This window comes from Schistocerca cancellata, chromosome 5 (assembly GCF_023864275.1).
Source record: "Schistocerca cancellata isolate TAMUIC-IGC-003103 chromosome 5, iqSchCanc2.1, whole genome shotgun sequence".
NCBI classification, from domain to species: Eukaryota; Metazoa; Arthropoda; class Insecta; order Orthoptera; family Acrididae; genus Schistocerca; species Schistocerca cancellata.
The window spans coordinates 372567775-372594435 of record NC_064630.1 but is presented as its reverse complement, the minus strand read 5'-3'; the positions used below and the strand labels follow the sequence as shown (position 1 = coordinate 372594435).

The window sequence follows — 26661 nt, the reverse complement described above, 5'->3', positions numbered from 1 at the left end:
ATAGCGCAACCTGTAGTAGATGTTGTTATTCCAATTGATGTTTTAATTACGTAGCGAGCGCGAGCTCTGTCTCTAATGACCTCGTTGTCGACGATACGTTAATAATCTTCCTTCCTGGTTTTTAACTATGCAGAAACAGATTATTTCATTGACGTGATACGTAATGTTGTCTGGGCGCATGTAATGAAGTGCTGGACACCCACGTTTATTCGTGGTCAGTCATCTTAATAACCACCTTGAAATCGGCAGCCCTGCCTTCCAAGATCATACGCTCTCGCCCGTGGAGCTGAAATTGTGATGAAATAACACTCATCATCCTTCAAATATCTTGCCTGACCCGCAGACTACCCGATTTTAAACCTCAATTGCAAATACTCGAAAAATTCAAGAAACGGGTGTTCGTCTGCAAATTCCAAGGCGGAAAGATAGCGAGCCACAGCAGCAGCAAAATTCGATCAACTCAAAAGACTTGTGCACAGTGGTCAGCTGATGACAGTCTGCAGTCATTTACCCACTTTTCTTTTAATTGTATTCACAGCGTTAATACATGTTAGGTGTTGATATCTAACGCTTAATCCTATAAAAATTTTATGATTTCCACACGATTGATAATTGTATTAACATCCTCAGATCAAGACAGTTATTACACTTGTTAAAGAAAAAAGGAATTTTTTTTTCTTTAGAGTGATTGTAATTCGCAGTGATGTGAGTGATGAATCGAAAACCCACAGTAATCATATAAAATAATGATGTAGTTTGTAAACATATACTGGGGCGCAAAACGTAAGGGTGAAAGTAACTGTCGCATGAAGTTTCATTACCAAGTAACATCGGTCGATGAAACTTGGACCACACATAGAAAGAAAAGCTTATGGTACAGAAGTTAACTGGAAGAAATATGCAATGAGTCGAAGCGAAATGACACTTTTATTCGAAGGCAGTTAGTAAATCGAAGCCACAGCGATTCATGATGGTCGCCTGGACATTACGAACGGCGGTACGTGGTTCTTAATAGGAGATGTGATCACCACCGATGGCAATCCATTCTCTGCAAGATGCTCCCATACTGCCCCGTAGGGTTGGTAAGGTTGTGTTAATGCGTTCCATTCCTCCACCAGTGCCCTTGACGATTGCTGGATAGTCTTTCGTGCACGTTGTGGAACCTTTTGTGACGTCCTGGGGGGCCATCATGGGCGTACCCAGCGAAGGGCAGAGCGGGGTAGCTGCCCCCCCCCCCCCCCCCTCCTAGAAGATATTCGCAGTTTTTCACTAGTTTACTGTTTTACTTAGTAAGAAATGCTGCATGTTTTCTCGGATTGTACAAATGCATTCTTGTATTTAAAATGTTTATTAAAAGCAGTTTTTCACTGGTTTTCTGTTTTATTTAATAAAAAGTGCTGTATGTTGTCTCGAGTCCTTGTTTCCTGAGACTAGTATGACCTGCCCCCCCCCCCCCCTACATCAGATCCTGGGTACGCCCTTGGGGGCCATCATAAATCGCGGTGACTTCAGCGTAATTATCGTCTTTGAATAAAAGTTTCATTTCGATTCGTCTCATTGCGTATTTCTTCCAGTACCCTCTGTACTACACTATAGCTTTTCTTTCCACGTATGGTCCAGGTTTCATCGAGGTTGACAGTGACACATTATGATAAAGTTACTTTGGTCCTTAAATTTTGCACACCAGTGCACGAGGGGTGCTTGAAAAGTCCGTGCAAAAATAAAAACTGCTTACGTGTTTGGGATAAACCTTTTTTATTTTTCGACATAATCTCCTTTTAGACTTATACACTTCGTCCCACGCTGTTCTAATTTGTTGATACCTTCCAAATAATAGGAATTGTCCAAGTCAGCAAAATAGCTATTAGTTGCTGCAGTCACCTCCTCGTTTGAATAAAATCTTTGTCCCACCAGCCATTTCTTCAAACTGGGGAACAAATAGTAATCTGAGGGAGCCAAGTCTGGAGAATGGGGGGGGGGGGGGATGTGAAACGAGTTAGAATCCTGTTTCCACTAATTATGCGACCACAACTGCTGAGGTGTGTGCTGGTGCAGTGTCGTGATGCAACAGGACTTTCTTGCGGTCTAATCGCCGGCGTTTTTCTTGCAGCTCGGTTTTCAAACGGTCCAATAACGATGAATAATATGCACCTGTAATAGTTTTACCCTTTCCAGATAGTCGATGAGGATTATCCCTTGCGAATCCCAAAAGACGGTCGCCATAACCTTTCCGGCCGAAGGAATGATCTTCGCCTTTTTTGGCGCAGATTCTCCCTTGGTAACCCATTGTTTAGATTGTTGTTTGGTCTCAGGAGTATAATAATGTATCCATGTTTCATCCACAGTGACGAAACGACGCTTAAAGTCCTGCGGATTCTTCCTGAACAGCTGCAAACCATCCTTGCAACCCTTTACACGATTCCGTTTTTGGTCAAGCGTGAGCAATCGCGGAACCCATCTTACGGATAGCCCTCTCATGTCCAAATGTTTATGCAAAATATTATGTACCCGTTCATTCAAGATGCCCACAGCACTAGCAATCTCACGCACCTTAACTCTTCTGTCATCCATCACCATATCATAGATTTTATCAATGATTTCTGGAGTCGTAACCTCCACAGGGTGGAAGTTTCAGCATCAGTTGTGCTCATATGGCCACTCCGAAAATTTTGAAACCACTTATAAACTGTTCTAATCGAAAGTGCAGAATCACCGTAATGTTTATCAAGCTTCTCTTTAGTCTCCTCAGGCGTTCTGCCCTTCATAAAGTAACGTTTAATCACCACACGAAATTCTTTTTCGTTCATTTTTTTACATTCACTCGACTTCCTTTATTCAGACGAATGCCAAACACAAAGAAATAGATCAGTATGGCTTAAACTTGGTGTGCGTTTTTTTCAAAGATGCTACTAACTAAACATGACTCGATACACGCCGGTGATGCCATCTCTCGGACTTTGAATGGACTTTTCAAACGGCCCTCGTATTATTAAATAACACTGTAGTTCTCTAAATAACCAGACAGCTGAAAGGCTATGTAATTACAAATACATTTTTAAAAATCTCTTGGAAAGCCTTGAACAATCTACCGAAATCAGGTACTGTGGACACTCAATCCGATCGCCTGCAAAGGTTTTTTGCCAGGACTGGTTGGGCACTGACGTCTTCTTACTTTCTGAAGCCAACCCGCAGCGAATAACAGGTGTTCTTAGGGTTAGTGAACCGATTAAACCTTCTTAGGAGAGAGCTTCCTCGTCCAAGGAACTTAATCATCGTAATTGTTCTGTTCGAAAACCAGTGAGGAACCGCTCTTTAGCTGCCGTGGTCAGATACAGCCAAAATCACACAGACCGGACCGACCTCAGCAGAAAGAGAAAGTGGTGTAATATTGGTCCACAACGAGCGCACGTGGCAGGGCTGCGAATCAGCAGCAGCCTCTTGTGACTGCAGCGCCGGATCCGGGCTGCTCTATTAGGCGGGGCTCAGCTTGCATCGGTCGCCTTTTTTGTGGACGCTTCCGGCCATCCCCTCCTCTCCCTTCCCTCCCCTCAGCCAGAGATAACAGAACAGGATGCTGCCTCCGCGCCACACAGCCAGCCGGAAAGGTCCAGTGCCTATCACATATGAGAAAGCTAATCTCTCAAGATCTAGCCACTGGAATACGGGAGTCTATACTTTTTAGGCTACTCAATACGTTTGCAGAATTTCTTTAAAGTTTCACTCTTCTTTACGTAACGCATTTCAGTCAGTACAGTAGTAGAACCTGCAGCTTTTACAGCTTTGCCGTGCCGCTGTTGTGACAGAGTAATAATTTATACAAAATACGAAAAGGAACTAGGTTGCCCAGAATAGTGTTTATCAAGAGGTAGTGATGCTTACCAATACTTGGAAAAAAGAAATTTGGTGAACACATCTGAACTATAACACTGCGAAAATTCCACACTCAGAAACAAGGCACCAAATGAATTCAAACTGACAAGAAATGTACCGTAAGCCGCTGTACGAGCACTAAACGCTTAATTTTGTAAAATTATGGCACATATCTAGTCCCTGCAGCGTCGTCTCCTGTGTAACCAGAAACTTTATTGATGCACCATTCATTTTGTGAAAAGCTTCCAAAGTGGGAACGTGAAAACCACTATGTCTCACTGACATCAAAGTTCGCAATGTAAGATCTGTAAGATGACTAGAGGTGACGTTGCTCACGGGATTAGATAAATCGACAGAATTTGCCTTTCTAGTAGCCTCTGCCAATGTGAGCTTGCAGAATAATGTTAGTGTATTTATATCTACAGAAAAATTGCAGAAAAGCTATTGTGTAGTTGAGTTGGCAATCGTCTTATTTGCTTGCATGTTTGATGCATTAATTGTCTTTAATTAAATCTGGGTGCGACTGGAAGGTTTTCAGTACTAGTCAACATACACTACTGGCCATTAAAATTGCTACACCAAGAAGAAATGCAGATGATAAACGGGTATTCATTGGACAAATATATTATACTAGAACTGACATGTGATTACATTTCCACGCAATTTGGGTGCATACATCCTGAGAAATCAGTACCCAGAACAACCACCTTTGAGCGTAATAACGGCCTTGATATGCCTGGGCATTGAGTCAAACAGAACTTGGATGGCGTGTACAGGTACAGGTGCCCATGCAGCTTCAACACGATACCACAGTTCATCAAGAGTAGTGACTGGCATATTGTGACAAGCCAGTTGCTCGGCCACCATTGACCAGACGTTTTCAATTAGTGAGAGATCTGAAGAATGTGCTGGCCAGGGAAGCAGTCGAACATTTTCTATATCCAGAAATGCCCGTACAGGACTTGCAACATGCGGTTGTGCATTAGCCTGCTGAAATGTAGGGTTTCGCAGAGATCGAATAAAGGGTACAGCCACATCTGAAATGTAACGTCCACTGTTCAAAGTGCCGTCAATGCGAACAAGAGGTGATCGAGAGGTGTCACCAATGGTACGCCATACCATCACGGCGGGTGATACGCCAGTATGACGATGACGAATACGCGCTTCCAATGTGCGTTCACCACGATGTCGCCAACCATGGATGCAACCATCATGATGCTGTAAACAGAACCTGGATTCATCCGAAAAAATGACGTTTTGCCATTCGTGCACCCAGGTTCCTCGTTGAGTATGCCATAGTGGGCGCTCCTGTCTCTGATGCAGGGTAACCGCAACCGTGGTGTCCGAGCTGATAGTCCATGCTGCTGCAAACGTCGTCCAACTGTTCGTGCAGTAGGTTGTTGTCTTGCAAACGTCCTCATCTGTTGACTAAGAGATCGAGACGTGGGTGCACGATCCGTTACAGCCATGCGGATAAGATGCCTGTCATCTCGACTGCTAGTGATACGAGGACGTTGGGATTCAGCACAGCGTTCCGTATTACGCTCCTGAACCCACGGATTCCATATTCTGCTTACAGTCATTGGATCTCGACCAACGTGAGCAGCAATGTTGCGATACGATAAACCGCAATCGCGATAGGCTACAATCCGACCTTTATCAAAGTAGGAAACGTGATGGTACGCATTTCTCCTCCTTACACGAGGCATCAAAACAACGTTTCACCAGGCAACGCCGTTCGACTGCTGTTTGTGTATGAGAAATCGGTTGGAAACTTTCCTTGTGTCAGCACGTTGTAGGTGTCGCCATCGGCGTCAACCTTGTGTGAATGCTCTGAAGAGCTAATCATTTGCATATCACAGCATCTTCTTCCTGTCGGTTAAATTTCGTGTCTTAAGTACGTCATCTTCGTGGTGTAGCAATTTTAATAGCCAGTAGTGTATTTTAGTTTCTATTGATTCAGCCACTCCTAGCAGCCACTTTTCCAAAACTCTTCTTAGAGTCACCAGCTGTGACGTAGTCACAAATACAAACAGTGATCCAGCTACTGGCAAATGTTTTTTTATTCCAGTCTATGATCACAATATAAAGTCCTTCGACAATGACTAGTTTCAGTCAGGTCTGTTCTACACCATGTCCTAATGTGGTAAAGCTGTAATGGCATCATCAAAACAGATAAATACACTCAACAAAGCATTGTCATGTAGAACTAAAATACGGTATAAAATAGGCCACATCATCCACACAGTCATTTTACAGGATCAGCAAGTGACATTCTGAGCCACAAGACTGAAGACTCAAGCTCCTCTTCAGAAGCACAAGTGGTGCCTTCGAGTGAAGAAAGAAAACAAGACATACCTCCAGAAACGGAAACAAAGCAAAAATCTGAAGATATGTCAGATGATGGGGGAGGAACAGCTGAAGAACCTGAGTCAGGTAGTGAGGATAGTAGTAAAAGTTTCACCTGCACTTGTTGTAGATGAAGAGGTTGCTGGTGGTAAGAAGGATAGTGGGAGTGGATCTAGTCAGCCCACCACAATAGCAGAAGGTGGTGAGATTCATGTAGCTGGAAATGATGTTCCTGTTCTTGGAAGAACAACCTGAAGCTATGACCTTATAAGCACTTGTGAAAGAATGTATGAGAGTCTCATGCAACTCTTGTGTGTTCTGCAATCATGTAAAGAGAATTGCAGTAGATGGTTCACAACTCACTCTCCATTTACTTGCTGGGCACCATTTTGAGCCAGTTGTTTCTACAGATAAAGTTGACCTGAAATCAGAATCTGCTGACGGATTCACAGCAAGGCTTTGCAAAATGACTGTGTGGACGATGTGGCCTATTTTACACCATATTTTAGTTCTATTTGACGATACTTTGTTGAGTGTATTTATATGTTTTGACGATGGCATTACAGCTTTATCACATTAGGACATGGTGCAGAACAGATTTGAAGCTGGTCATTACTGACTGAAACCAGTCGTCGTTGAAGGACTTTATTTGTGATCATAGAGGGGAATAAAAAAAAATTTTCTTCTTAGAGTGCTCATATAGTATGTGAGTTAGAACACACAGAATGATTGTTCTCCAGTAAATAGGTTTGTCATAACATGGCACTTTGAGCCATGTTAGGCATCTTTCTAATACAGTGGTGCACTTACTAAACCAGTGGATAGAAGAGAGCCAAACACATTAATAAATCAGTACTGAAAACCACACAGTGTGACTGAAGCATGTAGTAGCATGACTGTAATGACAGCACAGTCCAGAATGTTTACCTGTTTCTGAAGCAGTGCAGCAGGTGTGGTCTTGTCTATTTGAATGGTTTGATTTTGTCTGCTGTGGACTGGACTAATAGCACAAATGCTTCTGCATTAGCTTACATGGCCAGAAAAAAATAATTGCTCATATCACTATAAGTACTTCACTGCTGGCACCAGCGGTAGAACGGTTAAAACAGGTGTTTGTTGTGGAATCCCGCTCCATTTTGCCTTATAGGAGGGCCAAATACATGTCAGATGCTACAGTGCTGATGTCAGTGTATTGTGCTCAAGGCAGTGAACTTTCTACAGGTCACACAGCTTGCATGTTTTTCTGAAATTCTGCCCATTGAGCATGTCTGAGATTTGGTTGGTCGGCAACCTGTTTCTTGTCATCTTCCAGCAACAACTGTTGACGAATCTTTGTAGACCTGCAAGTAAATCTTGTGGAGGGAAGTATCCCAGAAACACGTCTAGGATGCGATGTTGTTTGGATTCTCTGATGGCAGCATGTGGGGCATCAAACCATATTGAATTATGGGAGATCATATATAAGTCTGAAATGTAGTGATTTGTGTATTCCTGTGTACTTAAGTTGCGGCAGATTAAAACTGTGTGCCAGACAAGAACTCAAACATAGGACCCTGTTATTCGTGGGTAACGACCTCGCTGACTGGACTGTGGAAGAAGCAACTCATGACTCACCCACACAACTTCACTTGTGCCAATACCTTCCATCTATCTTCCAAAGCTATTTCAAAATAGCAAACACTCTGCCATTGAGTGAACAGTTCATGTGGTATATATTTCCTCCCAACCATGTGAATCCTAGGTGGTGTTATTAATGTCTTTAAAAAGTTTCTATTGTTATTTACTTTCTTGAAATATTTTGTGAACTTCTAAAAACTACTATAATTGTGGCATATTAAAGAAATTTCTCAGCCCTCCACTGCAGGAGCAGTTAGGTTCCATGTGAAATTTTCAGGTGAATTACTTCCATTTTTAAGCATAATTACCCATAAAACCTTTAAATGAAGAGCTATACCCATTGTTTGGAAGGAAATAATGACACACATCTAAAATAAATATAGTAGAACTGATACACTGAATTGGCACCCTAAATCACTCACTTCTATCTGCAGGAGATTCTAGAGCAGGGGTGCTCAACCTCGGCCACAAATAATTTAGTTAATACTAACAATAACTGCTGGGAGGGGAAAAGGGGGTGGATGGTCAGAGGTATATACTCATAACCGACACATTTAAGTAATTTATAATTAATGATTCTTTATTCGAAAGAATCCACAGCGATTGCTACAGAGAAGACAATTTGTTTCTTGGTTGCCAACTGTGTTTGAAATCATATTATGCTCTAGAACAGGGGTGCTCAGCCCACAGGCCACATGCACTAATAATTTTATGTATAAGTAATTGCAATAAATACACTAAGGAGATTCAGAAGGATGTAGGTTGCAGTAGGTACTTGGAGATGAAGAAGCTTGCACAGGATAGAGCAGCATGGAGAGCTGCATCAAACCAGTCTATGGACTGAAGACCACAACAACAACAAGTAATTACAAATCACAGAGTTAACGTGACATTTGACCACTGATTGCTTTCTCAGGATGTTCTCAAGGTGTTCATCTGAGATTTTGGTTGTCTTTTTACTCTTTGTGTGTCTTACTCTTGAAAATAACTCCTCACAAACGTACATATTTGTCTCTGGGCTGGTATGATTTGTTGAAGTCTAACAAAGGTACTTGATGAACTTTTTCTTTTAATTGCATGCCAGAGTGCAACTTAATACATTCCATATGAAAATATTCTTGCAGTGTGTCTAAAATGTTTGTAAACGATGTAACCTAAATACAAAAATTTTGATTATTTTTTTGAAAATCCTGGAATCAGTTTTCAGATTATTGTATCAAATTGAGGAGTATGACTGCATATTTCAGGCCTTCCTTATGTTTCAGTTTATCATAATTTTACATAAACAGAACTTTCTTTTTGACCAATCGTGTGACAGATGCTCACTTCTTAGGTGCATAGATAGTTTTGCTACTTACTTTGGGCTGCAGACAGCCCGAGGGTTGGACACCCCTGTCCTAGAGCATAAGCTAATTTCAAACACAATGGATACCAAAGAAAAAACGGTCTTCTCCGTAGGAGTCTCTGTGGATTCTGAAACATTAAACGTTGTCAAATATGTGGGCAGAAATAACCCGGTGTTCCTATTTTCCAAAATGTTTTTGATTCTATGCCACAGTGTAGCCAGCTTCAAAAAGATTTGCTATTGGACTGAGTATTTAGTGATAGCCATACTGTAGTATGTTATCCACAATGGAAACTCACCCACAAGTATGGTTATCATATAGTGTTCCAAGGAAGTTTGTTAGTGCCACTCCTGCTACTTTTCCACTACAAGGTGGACAGTACATTGCAATGAATGTTGGACAAGCTACAGTTGTATGATAAACCTAGAGTTGAATATAGATCCTTGCCTTCTGCAGGCAGCATGCTATCTATTGTTCTACCTATACATGCCTCATTGACTAAGAAGTACACATCCTTGTCTACCATAGTAACAATGAGTTCACGGACCATCTGTGATACAAGAAATTAAAGGTGTTTTCTCAAATCATCACCAGACACTCTAGTTTTTATAGGTTTTTTATAATGTTCCACATAAGAAGACTAGAAACAAGGTGCACCCGTAATTTAGAATTTAGTAGTATTCTCATAGTGCAGGGTACAGAATTATGTTGCCATCAGGAAGCAAATCAAGGACACCTGCATGCCAGAAGTATTGAAAAAGCATCATGTGTTATGCTACAATGTTGATAATTCCCAGAAGAGAAAACACTGGGAAGATGTGACCCAGAAAATAGCTGAGAAAGGAACTGTACAGTGCATTTTCTGCTATAGTGTACAGTTTGTGAAAACACAACCAGCAAATGTTGTCAGGGCTATGTAAAGTTTTGTGATGTATTAACTGAATATATTCTTGTAGGGTCTGCAGCCAGATCATAGAGTCATCTAGACCCATTATCAGTGATCTGCCTGGACCACTGAAATATTGTGTCAAACTAACCCCATGATTTGGCTGCAGACATGACTAGAAGATGACTAATAAGAAACATTAATTATTGACGAACTCATGAGCACAACAAGCTACATAATGTGTCTATGTAGTCACCATTTAAATTCATATTTTACATGCCTAGGTCGCAAGTGGAGGGAGGACACTTCCTGCACCCCTGTTTGTCCTCCTTTCCCTGTTCCATTTGCAAAGGAATCATGGGAAGAATGATTAAAGATAAAGCTGTGTATTAGCTTTAATTAATTGGATTTTCTCATTGTAATAATTTTGTGATATTTAGGAGGGAGTAAGTAACATGTAGTCAGATTCTTCCTCGAACATGTTCTCTCAGAATTTCAGTATTAAATCTCTCCATGATGTCAAATATCTGTCTTATAGCGCATACCACTCTAGTCTGTAACACTGCCACACTCACTAAACAATCTGTAAATAATCTGTAACAATTCCATAATTAATAGTATGCAAAAAGGAATGAAGTATTTAACTGACATCACTTAGTGTGATAGACCAAATTATTGGTCTTGTTTTTGCCAACTAAACACAGCAAGTCAGTCATAATGACTGATGAGTACCCTATTAATTGTCCATCGTGAATCTTCTGCCACAGTAGAACTTATAAGACTGTCAGTAAACAAATGATTCACAAATATCTCATTCTCACTGCTTCTGGAGAGAATATCAGACTGTCTCACATTTCTTGCAATTGTAATTAAATTACATATGTAACTTAAGCTTAGAACTGATTCAAACTGCTAATAAAGGTCATGGCATAAATGGACCATACTTTCCAGACTTGCTGTCCAGTACAGCAGCACACACACAGGAGCAGGGGGAATTAGTGTAAAATTTCAGACATTGAGATTAAAATAAAGAAGTATTATATTGGATTTACTGTGTACAATTGTAATAGATGGCATCATGAGACCAGAGATAGATAAACAGAAAGTAAATGCAATAATAAACACATAGATGATGATTTGGTCATGTTGGAAACTTTCAGCTATGAAGAAATTAAATTAATGGTATATACAAGGCTGAATACCAAAACAAATAAAAGAGATAAAGACAAGTGTAGCATTTCTAATTATAATGTATACATTTTGTTGTAATATAAATATAATCCTAGTCAAATGAAGACACTGAAAGAAATCTATGATTACATATTTATTACCAGGCTGAGAAGTTGTGAAACTCATCAACAACAAACCAGATACACTATGTGATCAAAAGTATCTGGACACTCACAAAAACATACTTTTGGTCACATAGTGTAGTTGTCGCTACTGCCAGTAACATTCTGCTTTTTGAAGGCCATTTTCTGTACAGTCAGTCTGTATATCTCAACTGATATGCTTGAAACTACACATATTGATGCCTGTTAGAGAAAACACAACAGGATACATAAATAATGAACTCCATGGCCTAGCTATGTATTGAAACTACAATTGCTGTATTATAGAAGCAAACTGAAATGAAGATACAACAAGACAAGGGCAAATTAATGAAACAGATGCTCAAGAATAAGAGAAAGAGGACAAATAAGAAAATGTGAGAGAGCTCCACAAGAAAAAGTAATAAACATTCATGTTCCTTCCCTTCAGTTGGGGGTTGCCCTATCATTTCTGCATTTGCTTCTAATAATATATGAATACCTTGGCTGTAAACTGTGGTAAGGGACAAGTTAGTTGTTTTGAGAAATTGTGCAGTAAGGTTTAAGTAAAATCTCATAAATATGATACTTCAAGTACATCTGTAGTGATCTTTTTATCCAGGTAACTCATTGTTTTCAAATATTTGTAGGGTACTGAGAGTTTTTAAAATTATAAATTGTATCCAAAATTTTATTCTTAAAAATACATCATCGTATATTTAACATTTTTTATTTGCAAACTGGGTGCATCTCTCGTGGATTAGCATTGTCTTACCACTGTTTACTTGCTGGGCAAAGTATCAAAATAGTACTGTGAAACCTCTCAAAAATACAAATTTAAAAGTCCAAATTGTTTCAGTTTATCATATTAAGATTTACATTGCCAGTTTTTGCAATGATAAAGTACAACCGTCTCAAAATTAATCTATGATTCAGCAAAATATAAAATTAATTTTACTGTCAGCTTATTACAGCACATAACTGTGTTAAGAATTGCCCTTAACATTTCTGCCATCAAACTATTACATAAATTCACATAAACTATGTTAAGGGACCTTACTTAACATTGTTTACTTACCAAAATAATAATTCATATGTACCTGATTAGCACGAACTGTTGAAGTGCATTTGCATTGAGGAACATATTCAGGATTTTAATCTGAGTTGAGTTGTAATTACCCACATCATCTCTAGATTTGCACAATTCAACCGTGGAAAGCATTTTCCTGTCACAAATACCACACATGTTCCTACTACTAGCAGCCAAGTTTGTGCCACTTACCACTTGCTGTTAGTGAGAATTTGAAATTAGGATAGAGCTGCCATCTATTGGTATATTTTGCAACTACCAACCACTGCAATATGAATGAAGTAGATCACATTCCATGTTTATATGCAATAACTCTGTTTCTCATATATTGTTTCTCACCATTATCTACAGCTGATGTCTGTGTGTTATTGTTTCCAATGGCCTCCCCTTGCACTGCTAAATGGGAAACAGCACAATGTTGCATCTTTAACTTCTGTATATGTATACTTACATGGATTAATCTACATACAGCCTTTTAACTCATTGTGTATGAACAAAAGTAGTTTCGTCTTTCTCTTGGTTTATACACGCCTGCAAAGTTGCAACTTAGACAGCTTGTGTTTTGTGGTCAATAAGCTAGCATATGTGTAGAATGGGAGTACCCTCTATCATAAGCACATAGAGACTCATAAAAGTAGAAACTGTCAGATCTGCTTTATTTTGCAAATAGTTGTAATCTTCTTTCCGAAGACTAGTGTGATGCTGCTTTCCATGCTGGTCTGTCCTGTGCTAGCCCCTTTATCTCTGTCTAACTATGACAACCTACATTCATTTAAACCAGTGTGCTGTATAGAATCCTTGGTCTGCCTCTACAATTTTTATCCTGCACACTATCCTCCATTATCAGATTCACTATCTTCAGGATCAACTGATTTCTTTTTTTAGTCATGTTGTGCTATAAATATCTTTTTCCTCCAGTTTGATGCAGTAGGTCCTCATTAGTTATTTGATCTCCCCATCTACTTTTCACCATTATTCTGTAGCACCACATTTCAAACACTTCTATTCTCTTCTTGTTTGAATACTCACATTTCACCTCTATACAAGGCTATACTCCGTACAGATACCTAGAGAAAAGACCTCCTAACATTTTATTTTTATATCGGATGTTAAAAACTTCTCTTTTTCTGAAATGTTTTTCTTTCTATTACCTGTCTGTGTTTTACATCCTCTCTACTCCAGGCACCATCAGTTATTTTACTTCCTGAATAAAAAAAACTTTTATTGTCATATTTTCTTGCCTAATTTCTTTAGCATTGCCTGATTTAATTTGGTTATGCTCCAGTGCTTTTGTTTTTCTTCTTTTGATGATGATTATCTGATAACCTCTTTTAAAGACACTATCCATTCGTGAATGAAAAGTCCAATAGTGCACAATAGCTGCATTTATTGATGTCAATTAGAGGCTCACACAACCAGTTTTGCAGCTTTTAAGTTACATCTTCTGATGTATATAATCCTATGCCATACGGTATGGGGAGCTATTACAGAACGCCAGTTAGTTCAGTTTTCTTGTCTATCGCAGTACCCTGACAGCAGTCACCGCACATGCTCCGGCAACACTCCGAGCACCTCGTAGCTTGTATTGTTTGCTGCTGCGATTACTATTATGTTGTTAACAAGCACACACAAGCATGTCGGCTTCTGGACCTGTTTTCCTGGATAACATTTATGAGGGTCATTGTCTGTTGCTCGACATAGATCCACAGTAACATGTTTTAATTCGTCATTGATAATGGTTTTAACCAGTTTAAGAAGGCTGAACACTTTGCCTAGCCACGCCAACTTTTATTCTGCGGCATTCTGTAAAGCTATACATATGACTTAGCGTTATATACACCAGAAGGTGCAACTTAAAAGTCTGTAACTGACTTCATTAAATACAGCTATAGAAGATTATTGAACCTTTCATTCAGTTTTATATTTTAATTGTTTTATTTGTATGTAAACATTTGTTATATCGTATGAATGGTCAATCATTTATGTATAATTACTTTAGCTATGGCTGCCCTAGTTTTAAAATTATCTGTAATTATCAATTCCATTCAGATGCCCTTACATATTCTTTGCTGTCTCTGACAGAATTACCGTGTTGTCAGCAAACTTGAAAATTTTTATTTCTTCTCAGAGAACTTTTTTTCCAATTTCTTCCTTGGCTTCCTTTACTGCTTGCTCAATTTCATATAGAATTACATCAGGGATGGCCTACAAGACTGTCTCATACCCTCTCAACTATTGCTTCCCTCTCATGTCCTTCGAACTTTTACATTACGGTACAACCAAAGCTGCAAATTTCACTTTATTCATTCACTCAAGGCTAGTTTTAGGCCAGAACCAATTTTCGAATCACCCTCCAGGCCCAAAACTAGTCATCAAGTTGGTAAAAAAAGTGAAATTTAAAACTTTGGCTGGTTTTCCAGTGTACTGATTAACACAAGTTGCTGACCTACAATTATTCCAGCCTGTTGGAAGTTTATTTTTCATTGCACTTTGGTTTCTAAAAGTTGTAGATAACTTTTTGCTCCCTATATTTCATCTCCACTGTAGAAATACTTGAATGAGGTTTGTCTTTCTTCAACCCATCTAAGTTGTAAGGTCAGTACTGTCTTGCATGTTCTTACAGTTCCCTGGTACCCAAACTGATCTTGTCCAAGGTAGGCTTCTACCAGGTTTTTCATCCTCCTGTGAATAATTCAGGATAGTATTTTGCAACTGTGAGTTAGTAAACGGATAGTTTGTTAATACTCACACTTGTCAACATCTGCCTTCTTTAGAATTGGAAGTATTACGTTCTCTAGAAGTCTGCGAGTATTTTGCCAGACTCATATATTTTGCACACTGGGTGGCATAGTTCTGACACGTTTGGCTCTCAATAATTCTGAGGGAATATTGTCTGTTCCAGGGACCTTGTTTTGATTTAGTTTGTTAGAAAGCTGCAAACAAAGTTTTTCGTGTCACCGGAAATATGTTAAAGCAACTGACCCTATTTAGAAGCACATTTAAATGAAACGCTCGAAGCACTGAAGTTCCTTGTTTTGTTGGGTGCACGTAAGAAAGAGAGGCCTTGAAAATGACTTTGTATTATTTTCATATTTTCTCTCACCACTATATTTAGAAGGTGTTATGCTGATAAGAAGTGAAAATACAATAACATTTATGTAGGTTTGTTGTAATGACAGGATATAATACATTCCTGCAGGCATGTGACATATCATTTAGAAATTTCACAGTATCCGTTTTTCAGAAGCCAAGCCAGAATGGAGTTAGTTTAGTGCTCTCTGACAAGAGTGATGTACCATTATCACAAAAAATAATTTATCTGTTCCTTTACTCAAAATCAATCTTACAAATTATATTTTCTAAACCACACCTACCCAAACTCCACTGTTCACTAAAAATTGCTCTTCCACTTGCTGTAGCAGTTGTACAGATCAATTAAGCACTGGAAAGGAATTGTTAATGGTATCCTACTGACAAAGCTCATCTTCATCGACGTACAAGTCACCAAACTGGCGTAAAATAAAAAGACTTGTACCAGGTGGTCAAACAACCCCGGGTGGGGTCTCCCAACTAATATTACCATACGGTAATTTCATTTCATTGACAAACTTTTGTTGTGGTGCAACTAATGTATATTCCTTTGTGAGATACTCATCTTCTTCATTATTTATTCTTTTTTATCAGCCAGTTTAAAATTAATTTGTTCTCCCATTTTCTCTTCATATTTTACTGACATAAAGATTCAGTAGAAGATTTTCTAATATAAATACAATTTCCATAAAATATTAACATAACTCTCTAAATGTTTAGCTGTAAATGTCACTACAAAAGAGATGGTCCTAGTTAGTAGGTCTTGGAAGAAATGACTGTGTGAAGAAAAAACAACCAGAGATGTTCATACCTAAACCTTACGCAGCTAGATAATGTTAAGTAATCAATACTTGTATGGGGAAAAGCCAACATTATTGTATTCCACAGAAATAGTACAGATATGACCAATTAACTACAAAAGTCTTCATAAAAATTTAAAAGTGAAACAGAAATTTAATGAAAGCACCAGAAATCATCAGTCAGGTGGGAAATCTTGTCAGATAGTAGGGGGAAGGTGCAGAACACACTTTTGTTAACACTTCTGGTTGCACCCCATAGAAATTACAGGCACACAGTGATTTCACTGATAGTCAGTAATCGAAGAATGAATCTCTGAGTGCGGTTTGTTTGATTGTTTCTTCACAGTGCATTATTTCTAAGCAATTATGGCTTGAAATCAGTTGTTCACTCTTTTGGCAGTTTGGATAGCCACCTAAATGGATGTTCCTGCTTCCAAAAAGTGCTCATGACTTGTCAAACATATCACAGATGTGATCAGTTCCAGTACATTTGTTTTGCAGTGCACTTCTGTAGTTGCCTTGATCACAAAAGTTTTCCATAGAATAGGGGACAGTTTGATTGAAGAAAAAATTCTGAGGCTGCTTGAAGAATATTATGCCAAAATTGATGATGGTTTTGAAATCAATGACTATTTCTGAAACAAATGATAATCTGATTTCCTCCTTCATTGTATAAGCAGGAGCCACACAAAGAAATCAAAAATGTTTATGAAGTTTGGGGACTGCAGCAGTCACTGTTGCCTGACTGTATTAATCTAAACATTGGTTTAGAATCATGTAGGTAGAGAAAAATGAAAACACTAACATTTGATTTCTCTGAAACGTGAGGCTGAGGGCCACGACAAATAAAATTTAAACTCAGGCTAATAGGGGAAAACTTGTCATCATCTGTGTATTGTACGGCATGTACACAAACAGTTGTAAAATCAAGAAACATGGCAATATAATGACAAAAAGAACAGCAAAAAAGATAAAACCTTGCTTTTGAGGTGCATGGAAGGAAAAGTGCCAAGAAGAAGTAGACTTGAAATAGTGAAGATGTAAGAAGAGAGAAAAAAAGTCCAGTGGAAACAACAGTAAGATAACAGAAATATGTACACCACACTTGTGAAAGTAGAGTTAGAAAACGGATGATGATGATGATGATGATGATGATGAGCATTGTGATGATGATAAGAAGAAGAAGAAGGAAACATAGCATTGGCCAGGTGTCTTGGCATTAGGCATTTATCACCTGTATATGTAAGACTAGTCTAATAAGCACTTTTGGACTCATCACGAAGATGCATGGGGATAATAGCATTTTGGTTTGTTACTTCAATGAAATCATGATGTAAGAATTTTTTTCAACACATTACTGTAAGCCACCCAAAAGTAGAGGAAAAATTTACGTAATGGTAATTATTTCCTTACAATGAGAAAGTGCTCAATGAAATGCCAAGTGTTGTTGAAAGCCTTAGTGATACTGGTTTATGTGTGGTATGATATTATTAAATTCTTAAAGTAAAAATAATTTGAAGAAAATTAGATATCTATCAGGATCTGCAAAAGATAAATTTGTTTGACGAATAGAGGTGCTACTCGCTATGAAAATTCCTTTCCTCTGCATGATTAAAGAGGCTCCTGTCCAAATAACCTAGCCAAGGTGCAGCACATGTAAGTTTGCATTGTGACAGCAATTAAGCTTTTGTCAGTGAAGGAAATAATCCTTGCTATAAAATATTGCATAGTTCAGCATTCACTGATTACTAGGCATTTTTAAGCTCAGTCAAGATATGTTTTGAACATAGCTTCAAATTAATCCAGGGAACTCTACATGCATGATGCCCAAACTACTTTAAGTAGTACCAGCCTCAGATGTGCTACCTTTTATTTACTTAATTTTGGGTCTAAGTAAAATAAGTATTGAATTACATAAGAAGTAAGAACAGGTAGTGTATATTTTATTCCTTGCTGCAGTCTTTCATGAAAAGGGGAGGGGGACAAGGTAGTAGTGAACAAATTAGAATCCTATTCTTTTTTCTTGTCAATAGTAAACACAAGACAAATAGTAATAAATTTGCAAAATTACCTTTTCATTAATTTTAGCCTCTTTTTAGTTCAAAGTTTTTAGAAGTCTGTCATTATCTAGTCATGCATGGAAATGCTCACATGGTGCTGAAAGTTTACAGAGAAATAAGCTGAGTTACCCACCATCTAGTGAAATTAGCATGACTACCAATGTTGTGCCATCAGACACTACCATAACATAGCATGACTTCATTACATCTCCACAACATAATTCAGCTAACTAAATAAAAAACCACACTGCCGGCTGATAACTCCGTATGTTGACGTCAGAAGAAGTCATTGAAAGCTTGAGATTACATACAAATTTGTCAACGCCAGAAATCTGTAAAGAATTTTTCTGTTTACTGTATAGCTCATTCAGGTAGTGCCTTATTGGTATGCTACTTGCAGACAGTAAAATTTATGTCCACATGTTGTTCAGTTCATTGCTATATTGACTGGAACTGCTTGTAGCTCATTCTTGAAGAGGATAATCTTTCTTGATCAACTTTAGCATGTCTACAGAACTACTTGTTTCACATTTAACACAGCTTTTATTACAACTGAGTATGTAATAAGTTTTGGTCAGGAACTGTCTACTGGATAAAGAAAAGTTACATTACATTTCATTAAAAGTTACTCGAATGGTGTGGTTTGTGAAGGCAACATGCAATTGTGAATGTAGCAAACTGGATACCCTTATGTTTTATGCTTTTCCATGAAGTATATTATTTTTGTGGCATTAACCTCCATCACAAGGATTTAAAGTAACTTAATCTCGTACAGAAATGTGTGCATTATTCAGGAACACACATTTTCAATAACTTGCCTGTAGCCATAAAATGCTAAACAACCAATGAAATTCAGTTTAAGAGAAGCCTAAAGGATTTATTGGTGGCCAACTCCTTCTACTCCATTGATGTATTTCTCAGCAGAACCAACTGATTTGTTAATGTGTTCATTGTAAATAAGTGTGTGTGTGTGTGTGTGTGTGTGTGTGTGTGTGTGTAAGTACAATCTAACTTCTGTACCATTTCAGTGCAGTAATGTGTTCATTGTAAATAAGTATTATAGTAGTTTATTATCTTATAAATAAAAAAAACATTTTTTAAATTTTAAATTCAGTGCATTAATGCAATCTTAACAAATTACTGTTTGTAAAATGATTCTTTCATATAGTGTTAAAAAAATGATGATCATTCAACTTGGGGCCTGTGGAATGTACATTAGCTTATTTGTTTCAGTTGTAAATATTTGTCATGTATTATTGTTTTTCTGACATGTTCTACATCCTGGAGGACTTCGTAACTATGGATCAATTGGAATGAAAGTAATTCTAATCTAATCTAATCAGTGCTTTGCAAACTCTCCTTATTACAGTAGAATGGTATTCAGTATTTATTAATTGTTGTACTGGAGGAACTGTTGTTTTCTCCCTGTCAGATTAATCTGATCCTTAGAATATGATAAGAAAAGAAATACTGCTGTCCACTGTTTTCAATAAACCAGATAGATAGCTCAGAATTTTTCAAAATGAAGACAAGAGTTTTCCAATAATTATGTGCAACAAGTTTTATACCTTTTGTATGATGACATTCTGATTCCTTACTTTCGTCTTCTGCCACAGTAATGTGCATTTTATTATGGGCAAAAGATGTTGGTGGTGTTTTGTAATCCAAATACTTCAGTGTTGTGATGACAAGAACTATACATGTGACCAAAAGTTTGTAAGAAATTAAATCCTAGTCATAAAACTTTAAAAATTAAATTGCTTGTCAAGTTTCAAATTATGTACCAGTACTGAATGAGTTATTAATAATAATATTATTATGTTTAAGACATTTTACTCAGTCACTCTGTCACTGATGTAGTTTATAGCCAGTCAGCATGCAGAATGCCTCAAAAATGAATATACTACCTAAAAAATTGTAACCTTAAAAAGCTGGTGATAATGCTTCTTTAGTTTTCACTTTCAAAGTATGGCATACCACTACAAAATCAACAGTAACATATTTCTTTCAATCCCCCTTGCTCTTCTATCTTCATCACAGAAAATTTTGAAGAAAATGTCAACTGTAGTGGACCATAAACAACTTTAGGTACTGGTGGAAGTGGAAAACAATTACTGTCACTCATTCAGTTATTTATTTATATGTAAAAGTAATAAACAAAAATAAATGAAAATGGAGAGATATTTTTGCAGTATTGTGGTTGTAATGAAATTTTTATTCAACATTAATAAGTTGTGTTGTTCATGTTTGGAAAGTATTTCTGAAGAAATATAGTTACGCCTTTTGTGACAGTGGTAAAAATATGAGCACAGGCAGAGTTTGTAAGAAATGTTGCTGTAAATTACACTAAGTTATTTACATAGTGTCAGGCAGTTGTCATCAGCATGCAATTATACAGCCAATCAGTCAACAAGTTAAATAATGATTAGTAGTTTAACTCTAAATTTAATAGTATTTACTTATGAAGAGTTATGTGGATAGTGTATTTACTACTGTTATTTATCTTTTACAAATATACGTATCAGGTGGTAAGCATTCATACCAGAGAGTGTTTTTGATAATTTCAATATATGTCATGCATAAACAGGGGAAACTTTATTGAACACACGTAAATAACAAAACACAACACAAATCACAGCCTAGCACTGCAGTGTACAAAGCTTGATATAATTCAGCCTGTGTGCCTGTTACTGAAACATGCCAAGCTGTCCATCCTCTGTGAAGCCCCACTGTACACTGAATGCTGGGTATTGATCCAGGGGTGTGCTGGCAGCAGCACTGAGCATGGCACGACTCACCCTCACTCCCCTCCCTTCCCACACACTCTGGATCAATGAAATGTGTATAACCCTTCTTAGGAGTGAAAATCAATGCAGATGCCGGAGTGTAGGATACGTGTTAGTGATAGGATGTTGTTAATACTTACACCTCTTGCCTGTGTGCAACATGATCTTGTTTGTGTGATAAGGGCCCATGGGCATGACATGGTGTTGCCTAAACTGCTAGAAGCCATTACTGCTGTTTAAGCAGACACTTCAGTCATACTACAGTGATTATAAATGTGTGTATGAAAAAATACTCATCTCATGCAAACTTTAAGGAAGAAAACCAGTCCCTGTAAATGTGAGTAAGCCTTAGATTTTCATAAACTTGTGTAATTTTAGCAGCACATAAAAAGTGTCACTTGCACATTTTTGTTCCACACGTTTCATCTAGATGCATGTTGTTATTAGCCATGCTGCATGTGCTAGCACAAGCACTTAAATAATGAAATTACTGAGCTGATGTCAACTCTGTTGCTGCAGGCAACACAGGACTATGAATGAAAAAAGGCCACGTCTGACAGTATTAACTAAGGTGTCAGTATGTTGTTTTACCTGTATGTGATCTCTAGACGAAAGCAATGTTATTATGACATATGAACATGGTATCTCACCTGTCTGTTGACTTTTAATAAAGTTAAGATGCTTCATCTGTGAATTTGTAATAGCTAATAACTTGTATTTATAGAAAATTTTGTATTTTAAAACCTCTCTGATAGTTTTATGTACAATTAAGAATGAGTATTTATGCACATATCTCTCTTTTTTTCAGATAAGAATGAGCCCTCAAGATTCTTGGGAGAAGGGGTGAGCTTCAAGGCTAAATTGATTGGAATTTTGGAGGTCAACGAAGCTCGTGGTGACCGAATGTGTCAAGAGGCTTTGGCAGATCTCAAAATGGCAATCAGAGCTGCTGGAGAACACAAGCAAAGGATCAACATAAATATTGCCATAGATGGTTTGCGTCTCAGGGATGAAAAGACAGGGGTAAGAAAGAAACAATATTTTGTTAGCAGTAGCATTAATTTCCTCATAATCTTCAACACAAATGTCAGTAAATATTGGTATTTGTATAATAAACTGGATTAAAACCATTTTTTATCTTTAGTAGATATTAAAAATTTAAAACATATTACATTTTTTGTTTTCACTGTGTATTCCTAAAAATAGTAAATTGAAGAATATAAATATCTATTTGCACTGCACATCAGTTTTGTGATAATCATGGAAGTGAATTTTTGTGTGAGAGGCGAGGAAATATTTCATTACTGATACTCTAATCCATTAATATTTGTAACAATATTTTTATAATACACAACACTTTATTGTTCCTTCTAATGTTAGGTTGCTGTTGTGTTGGTTGTTTCTTCTTCTCCTGCTCCTTCTTCTTCTTCTTGCATAATTAGTAACCTTTCCCACAGAAACTTTAAACTCAAGGAAAAAAAAAACTTATAATTATCATTATTAGACACACTGTGAGAAATCGTTAATTTTGTTTCTCAGGAATTGAAACAAAGTCAGGGCAATATAAATATCAGTAGCTGTCTCAAGCTTGACAAGACAAGAAGCTGATAAAACCTCTTTCATCAACTATTTAAATAATGTGACAGCACATCACTACTTCTGGTTATTGGCATAACCACGAGCCATTAAATATTTTTTGCAAGAATGATGAGCACATCACACTGTCAGATTTAATTAATTCACTTTTTCAAGCAATAATTTCTCTGAGATTTATACAATTAGCAGGAAGTGTCAAGTCATTGCAGTGATTTCACCAGTAAACTATTATAAATTCGTGAACATCATCTTACAGCAATTAAATCTGATAGTGCTTGGCTATTTCCTAGCTTTTTTGTATCCAGCACGTATCTCCTCCTTGAGTATATTCTATCTTTTATTTGTTCCAAGACAGTTCATAATGATATTTTAAATCCTGTTTTATTCTGTTAATCTGAAAACATGTTGTCAACCAATTCTGCTTAGGGGTGCTGAGCTAACCATGCACAATCTTCTCATTTTACATATATATTACACAGTGTGTTGCAGATGTCTAACCACAACAGTACACTGTATTTCAGCTAATTTACCACAGTGCTTGTTCTTTATTAAGGCTGTTACATCTGCATTAGTACTCTGCAAGATGCTGGCAGGAATATATTGTACAACTGTTGCTTTTACTCTATCCTATTCCTTTTGTGAATGATGCACAAGAACAACAACTGCTGATATACTGCTGTGTAAGCCTGTATTTAACTATTTTTTGATTCGTGAACATTGTGTGAAATGAAATTGGAGGCACTAATATTTTCTTACTAGCAATAAGATGATTACATATCTTAGATTTCTAAAAGTAGGTCTTCACATGTAGGGTGTCATCCTTCCTACAGTGTCTTTCACTGGAGATTGTTAGAAACTTGTGTGACATTTCACCTCTAAATAAGCACCAAAAATTGCCCCTGGTGGATGTCCCCAAATATTCAGTTGTTGCAGCATGTTAAATTTTTTTTCTTGTTGCTTAAATGACGGGCAGATGTTAGTCACATAAAAGTGTGAATATTAGGCACTTTAACGTTATGATTTTAGATAACATTATTGGGAAACAGTAATCTGTCAGTTAATTAAGGTTAGTAAAAAACTGTCTCAGTCATACAGTCATTTATTAAAAATATGACTGGTTTTGGTCTCTAGTAGTAGGCCATCTGCAGACAATGCACCATGCGGCTCATGTTGATGATACCTGGAACAGTTGTGCTGACCTCAGTTGCAAAACGGTAGTTCTGCAACTAGGATCAGCACAGCTACTCCAAGCATAATCAATGTTAGTCAACATAAGCCGGATGGTGCATTATCTGAAGATGGCCTACTACTAGAGGCAAAACTGGTCATACTTTTAATAAATGACAGTGTAATTGAGACAGTTTTTTACTAATTTTATTTTAATGTTAGCACTTGAGTGTATGGTCATTTATTCTATGCGCATAATATACAGAACAGAAAAGTATTTCAGAATGCCGTCTGTAGAGAGGGAAAAAAATGCTGAGATTATACGAACTGATGTGCAGATGCTGAGCATATTTTCTTCTGTAATGACTTTGGGGGGGGGGGGGGCAATATATTTGTGTGTGTAACTACAGGCCTCACCAGTTTCACATAGGTCTGTTCTTAAGATATAGTTCACATTTTCCAAACTGAATTACTTTCTGAATGTCTTCTAATCGAAAACTGATTGCATAAGGGCATAGACTTATTCTCTTGATAGTATGTATCATGAGTTTGTCAGATATTTTTGTGTTTCTCCAACCAACACCGGTAATTTAAGAACAAAGATTCTGGTCTATATATAAAGGTTGCTTTCGTATAGCATTGTCATGGAGACATTGAGCTATATGTAAGAGTGCTCTGCTCATAAGCTGTGGTGCTATAAGTATGTTGTGCTTCTTTCTGATAATGTTATCTTTGTTCATCACATTGGACTATATGAGTCAGTCAGCATTCACTTCTTCCTTGAAGGTCATATTGTTTGATTCTTGTAGTGTGCCCAGTACCTTTTCATTCATGCCAATTTTCCTCAATTCATCTGAAACCTATGTAGCCACTCTATGTGCCATTTCTGCTGAAAAATTGTGTGTCTTCAGAAGGATGTTAATCCTGTCTTTGTTCTCTGTATTTGCTATCTCGTGTTCAACTGCATTGATATCATGCTGGATTCTTTGGATCCATAATCTTCCTGTCTCCTGACTGAGATTTCTCATCACCAGTTGTGGCTAGATCCTGTTTACTGACTGTCTCAAGATAGAATGGAGATTGGATCAACTTCTCGATAGACAGCCCATTTTGGATGGTGTTCCAGACTCCTTTTAGCTGATTTTTTTTTTTTTAATTTATGCAAGTTCTGATGATTCTTCCTTTAGTTTTGAGAAGCTGATCTATTCTACTTTCAATTTTAATTTTGATATAGTTTCACAAGTGTAGATTGAATCTGTGAGAGATCAGATTTTATAGTGTTAGATCTCATAAAACATCTATTATTATGTATTGACAAGGCTAAATATGGGCTTTATTTATTTTGTTGGTACTACTTATCCACGATGCTTTTTTGAATAGATGTTGTCAGATTTTTTTCTTCCAGGTTTTTAAGTTGCTCCACTGTGTTAATTAGCTGATCATTTATACTTATATGGGTTTCATGGAGAGTTTTCTCAAACAGTATTTGTAATCCCAGTTTTTGGACAGTTTTTTGTAGCCTAGTACTTCTTCCATACTGAGGGCAAAGGGAGCTAGATTGCTTGCATACCACAGCACCCTGTTCTTGCTGAGGGTTACCTGTTCTAATTACATTACTTGTACCACATCCAAAATTTTCCACTGCGGTACTCATCTTGGCATTTGAAGAGTATTATTTTAAAGCTGTCCATGAAGTGTGTTATTTGTTACCTACCTACAGTACAGTCTTGTTGCTTGTACAGGTACATGAACAGAAGATATTGATGAAATCTGTTTCCCACTTCTCAAAATGGCTTGGAAGGTTCGAATTTCTTTTGCAAAAAGTTAATTACTGGAACTTCTTAACTTTCAAAAAGCAGCACAGTTTTCATTCTCACTTACTGTATTACTGTCTGCATGTATGTTTTTTATGCTACTGTGTATTTTCTGTTGTGTATCTGAATAGTCACCATCGCTAGTGGTACTTTGTCCAATATTGAATTTCGTTCCTGTTTCATTATCTTTTACTAAGCTACACGACACAACAGTTCCTATTATTTTATTGTGTTTTAGATTGTTTTACATCATTGTGAAGTTATCAAGGCTACACTCACCTCTAAGTTCTTCTTGTCTGTGTGACATAGAACATGTATATTTTCATTTATGTTTCCTAATAACACTCTTAGAATTTTTTAAATATTCACACTTGGTACACTTAAAAGGAAACTTATATTTATTTGCTTTTGTAGTAACATGTAGTTAAAATGTATATTCAACATAGTAATTAACTCATTATGTGTCCTTGTTTGAATTCAGTGAGTTACTTTCAAATGTGACTACTTTCTAATAGATGTGATGAATGTGTGAAATTAATGTGTCTTAATTTTTTACCTTCATGATTGCTGCCTGAATGCAACTAGTTTATCTGCAATAAATTCATCAGTGTTCAATCTGCTTAAATTAATTACATAGTCGATTCTGGGCTTTGACTGATTTTAATAAGTTCGATGTAGTTAATTTCTTAGTAAAGAATTTCCTTCCATATTGATTATCTTAGCAACACAAAACACTCGTATATGATCTTGTAACTTTAGTAACTTATAATATTGCAAGTATTTGAAAAATAAATTGCATCCTGACCTGTATACTGCTGTTACAAGAATGCAAAAATTTCATATATACAATGTAAATATTGCTTTGCTGTGTAGATGTAAC

At 37.2% G+C, this 26661-nt stretch overlaps 1 protein-coding gene across 1 annotated transcript in view; it reads left to right on the top strand.

Annotated features, from left to right (window-relative positions):
• LOC126188544 (protein disabled) overlaps positions 1-26661 on the top strand; it is a gene marked incomplete at its 5' end in the record, with an annotated part of 358462 nt that overhangs the window by 252903 nt on the left and 78898 nt on the right. The window contains one exon of the mRNA XM_049930144.1: positions 22013-22227. Coding sequence (XP_049786101.1) covers positions 22013-22227 — 215 coding nt within the window. The remainder of the gene's footprint in view (positions 1-22012; positions 22228-26661) is intronic.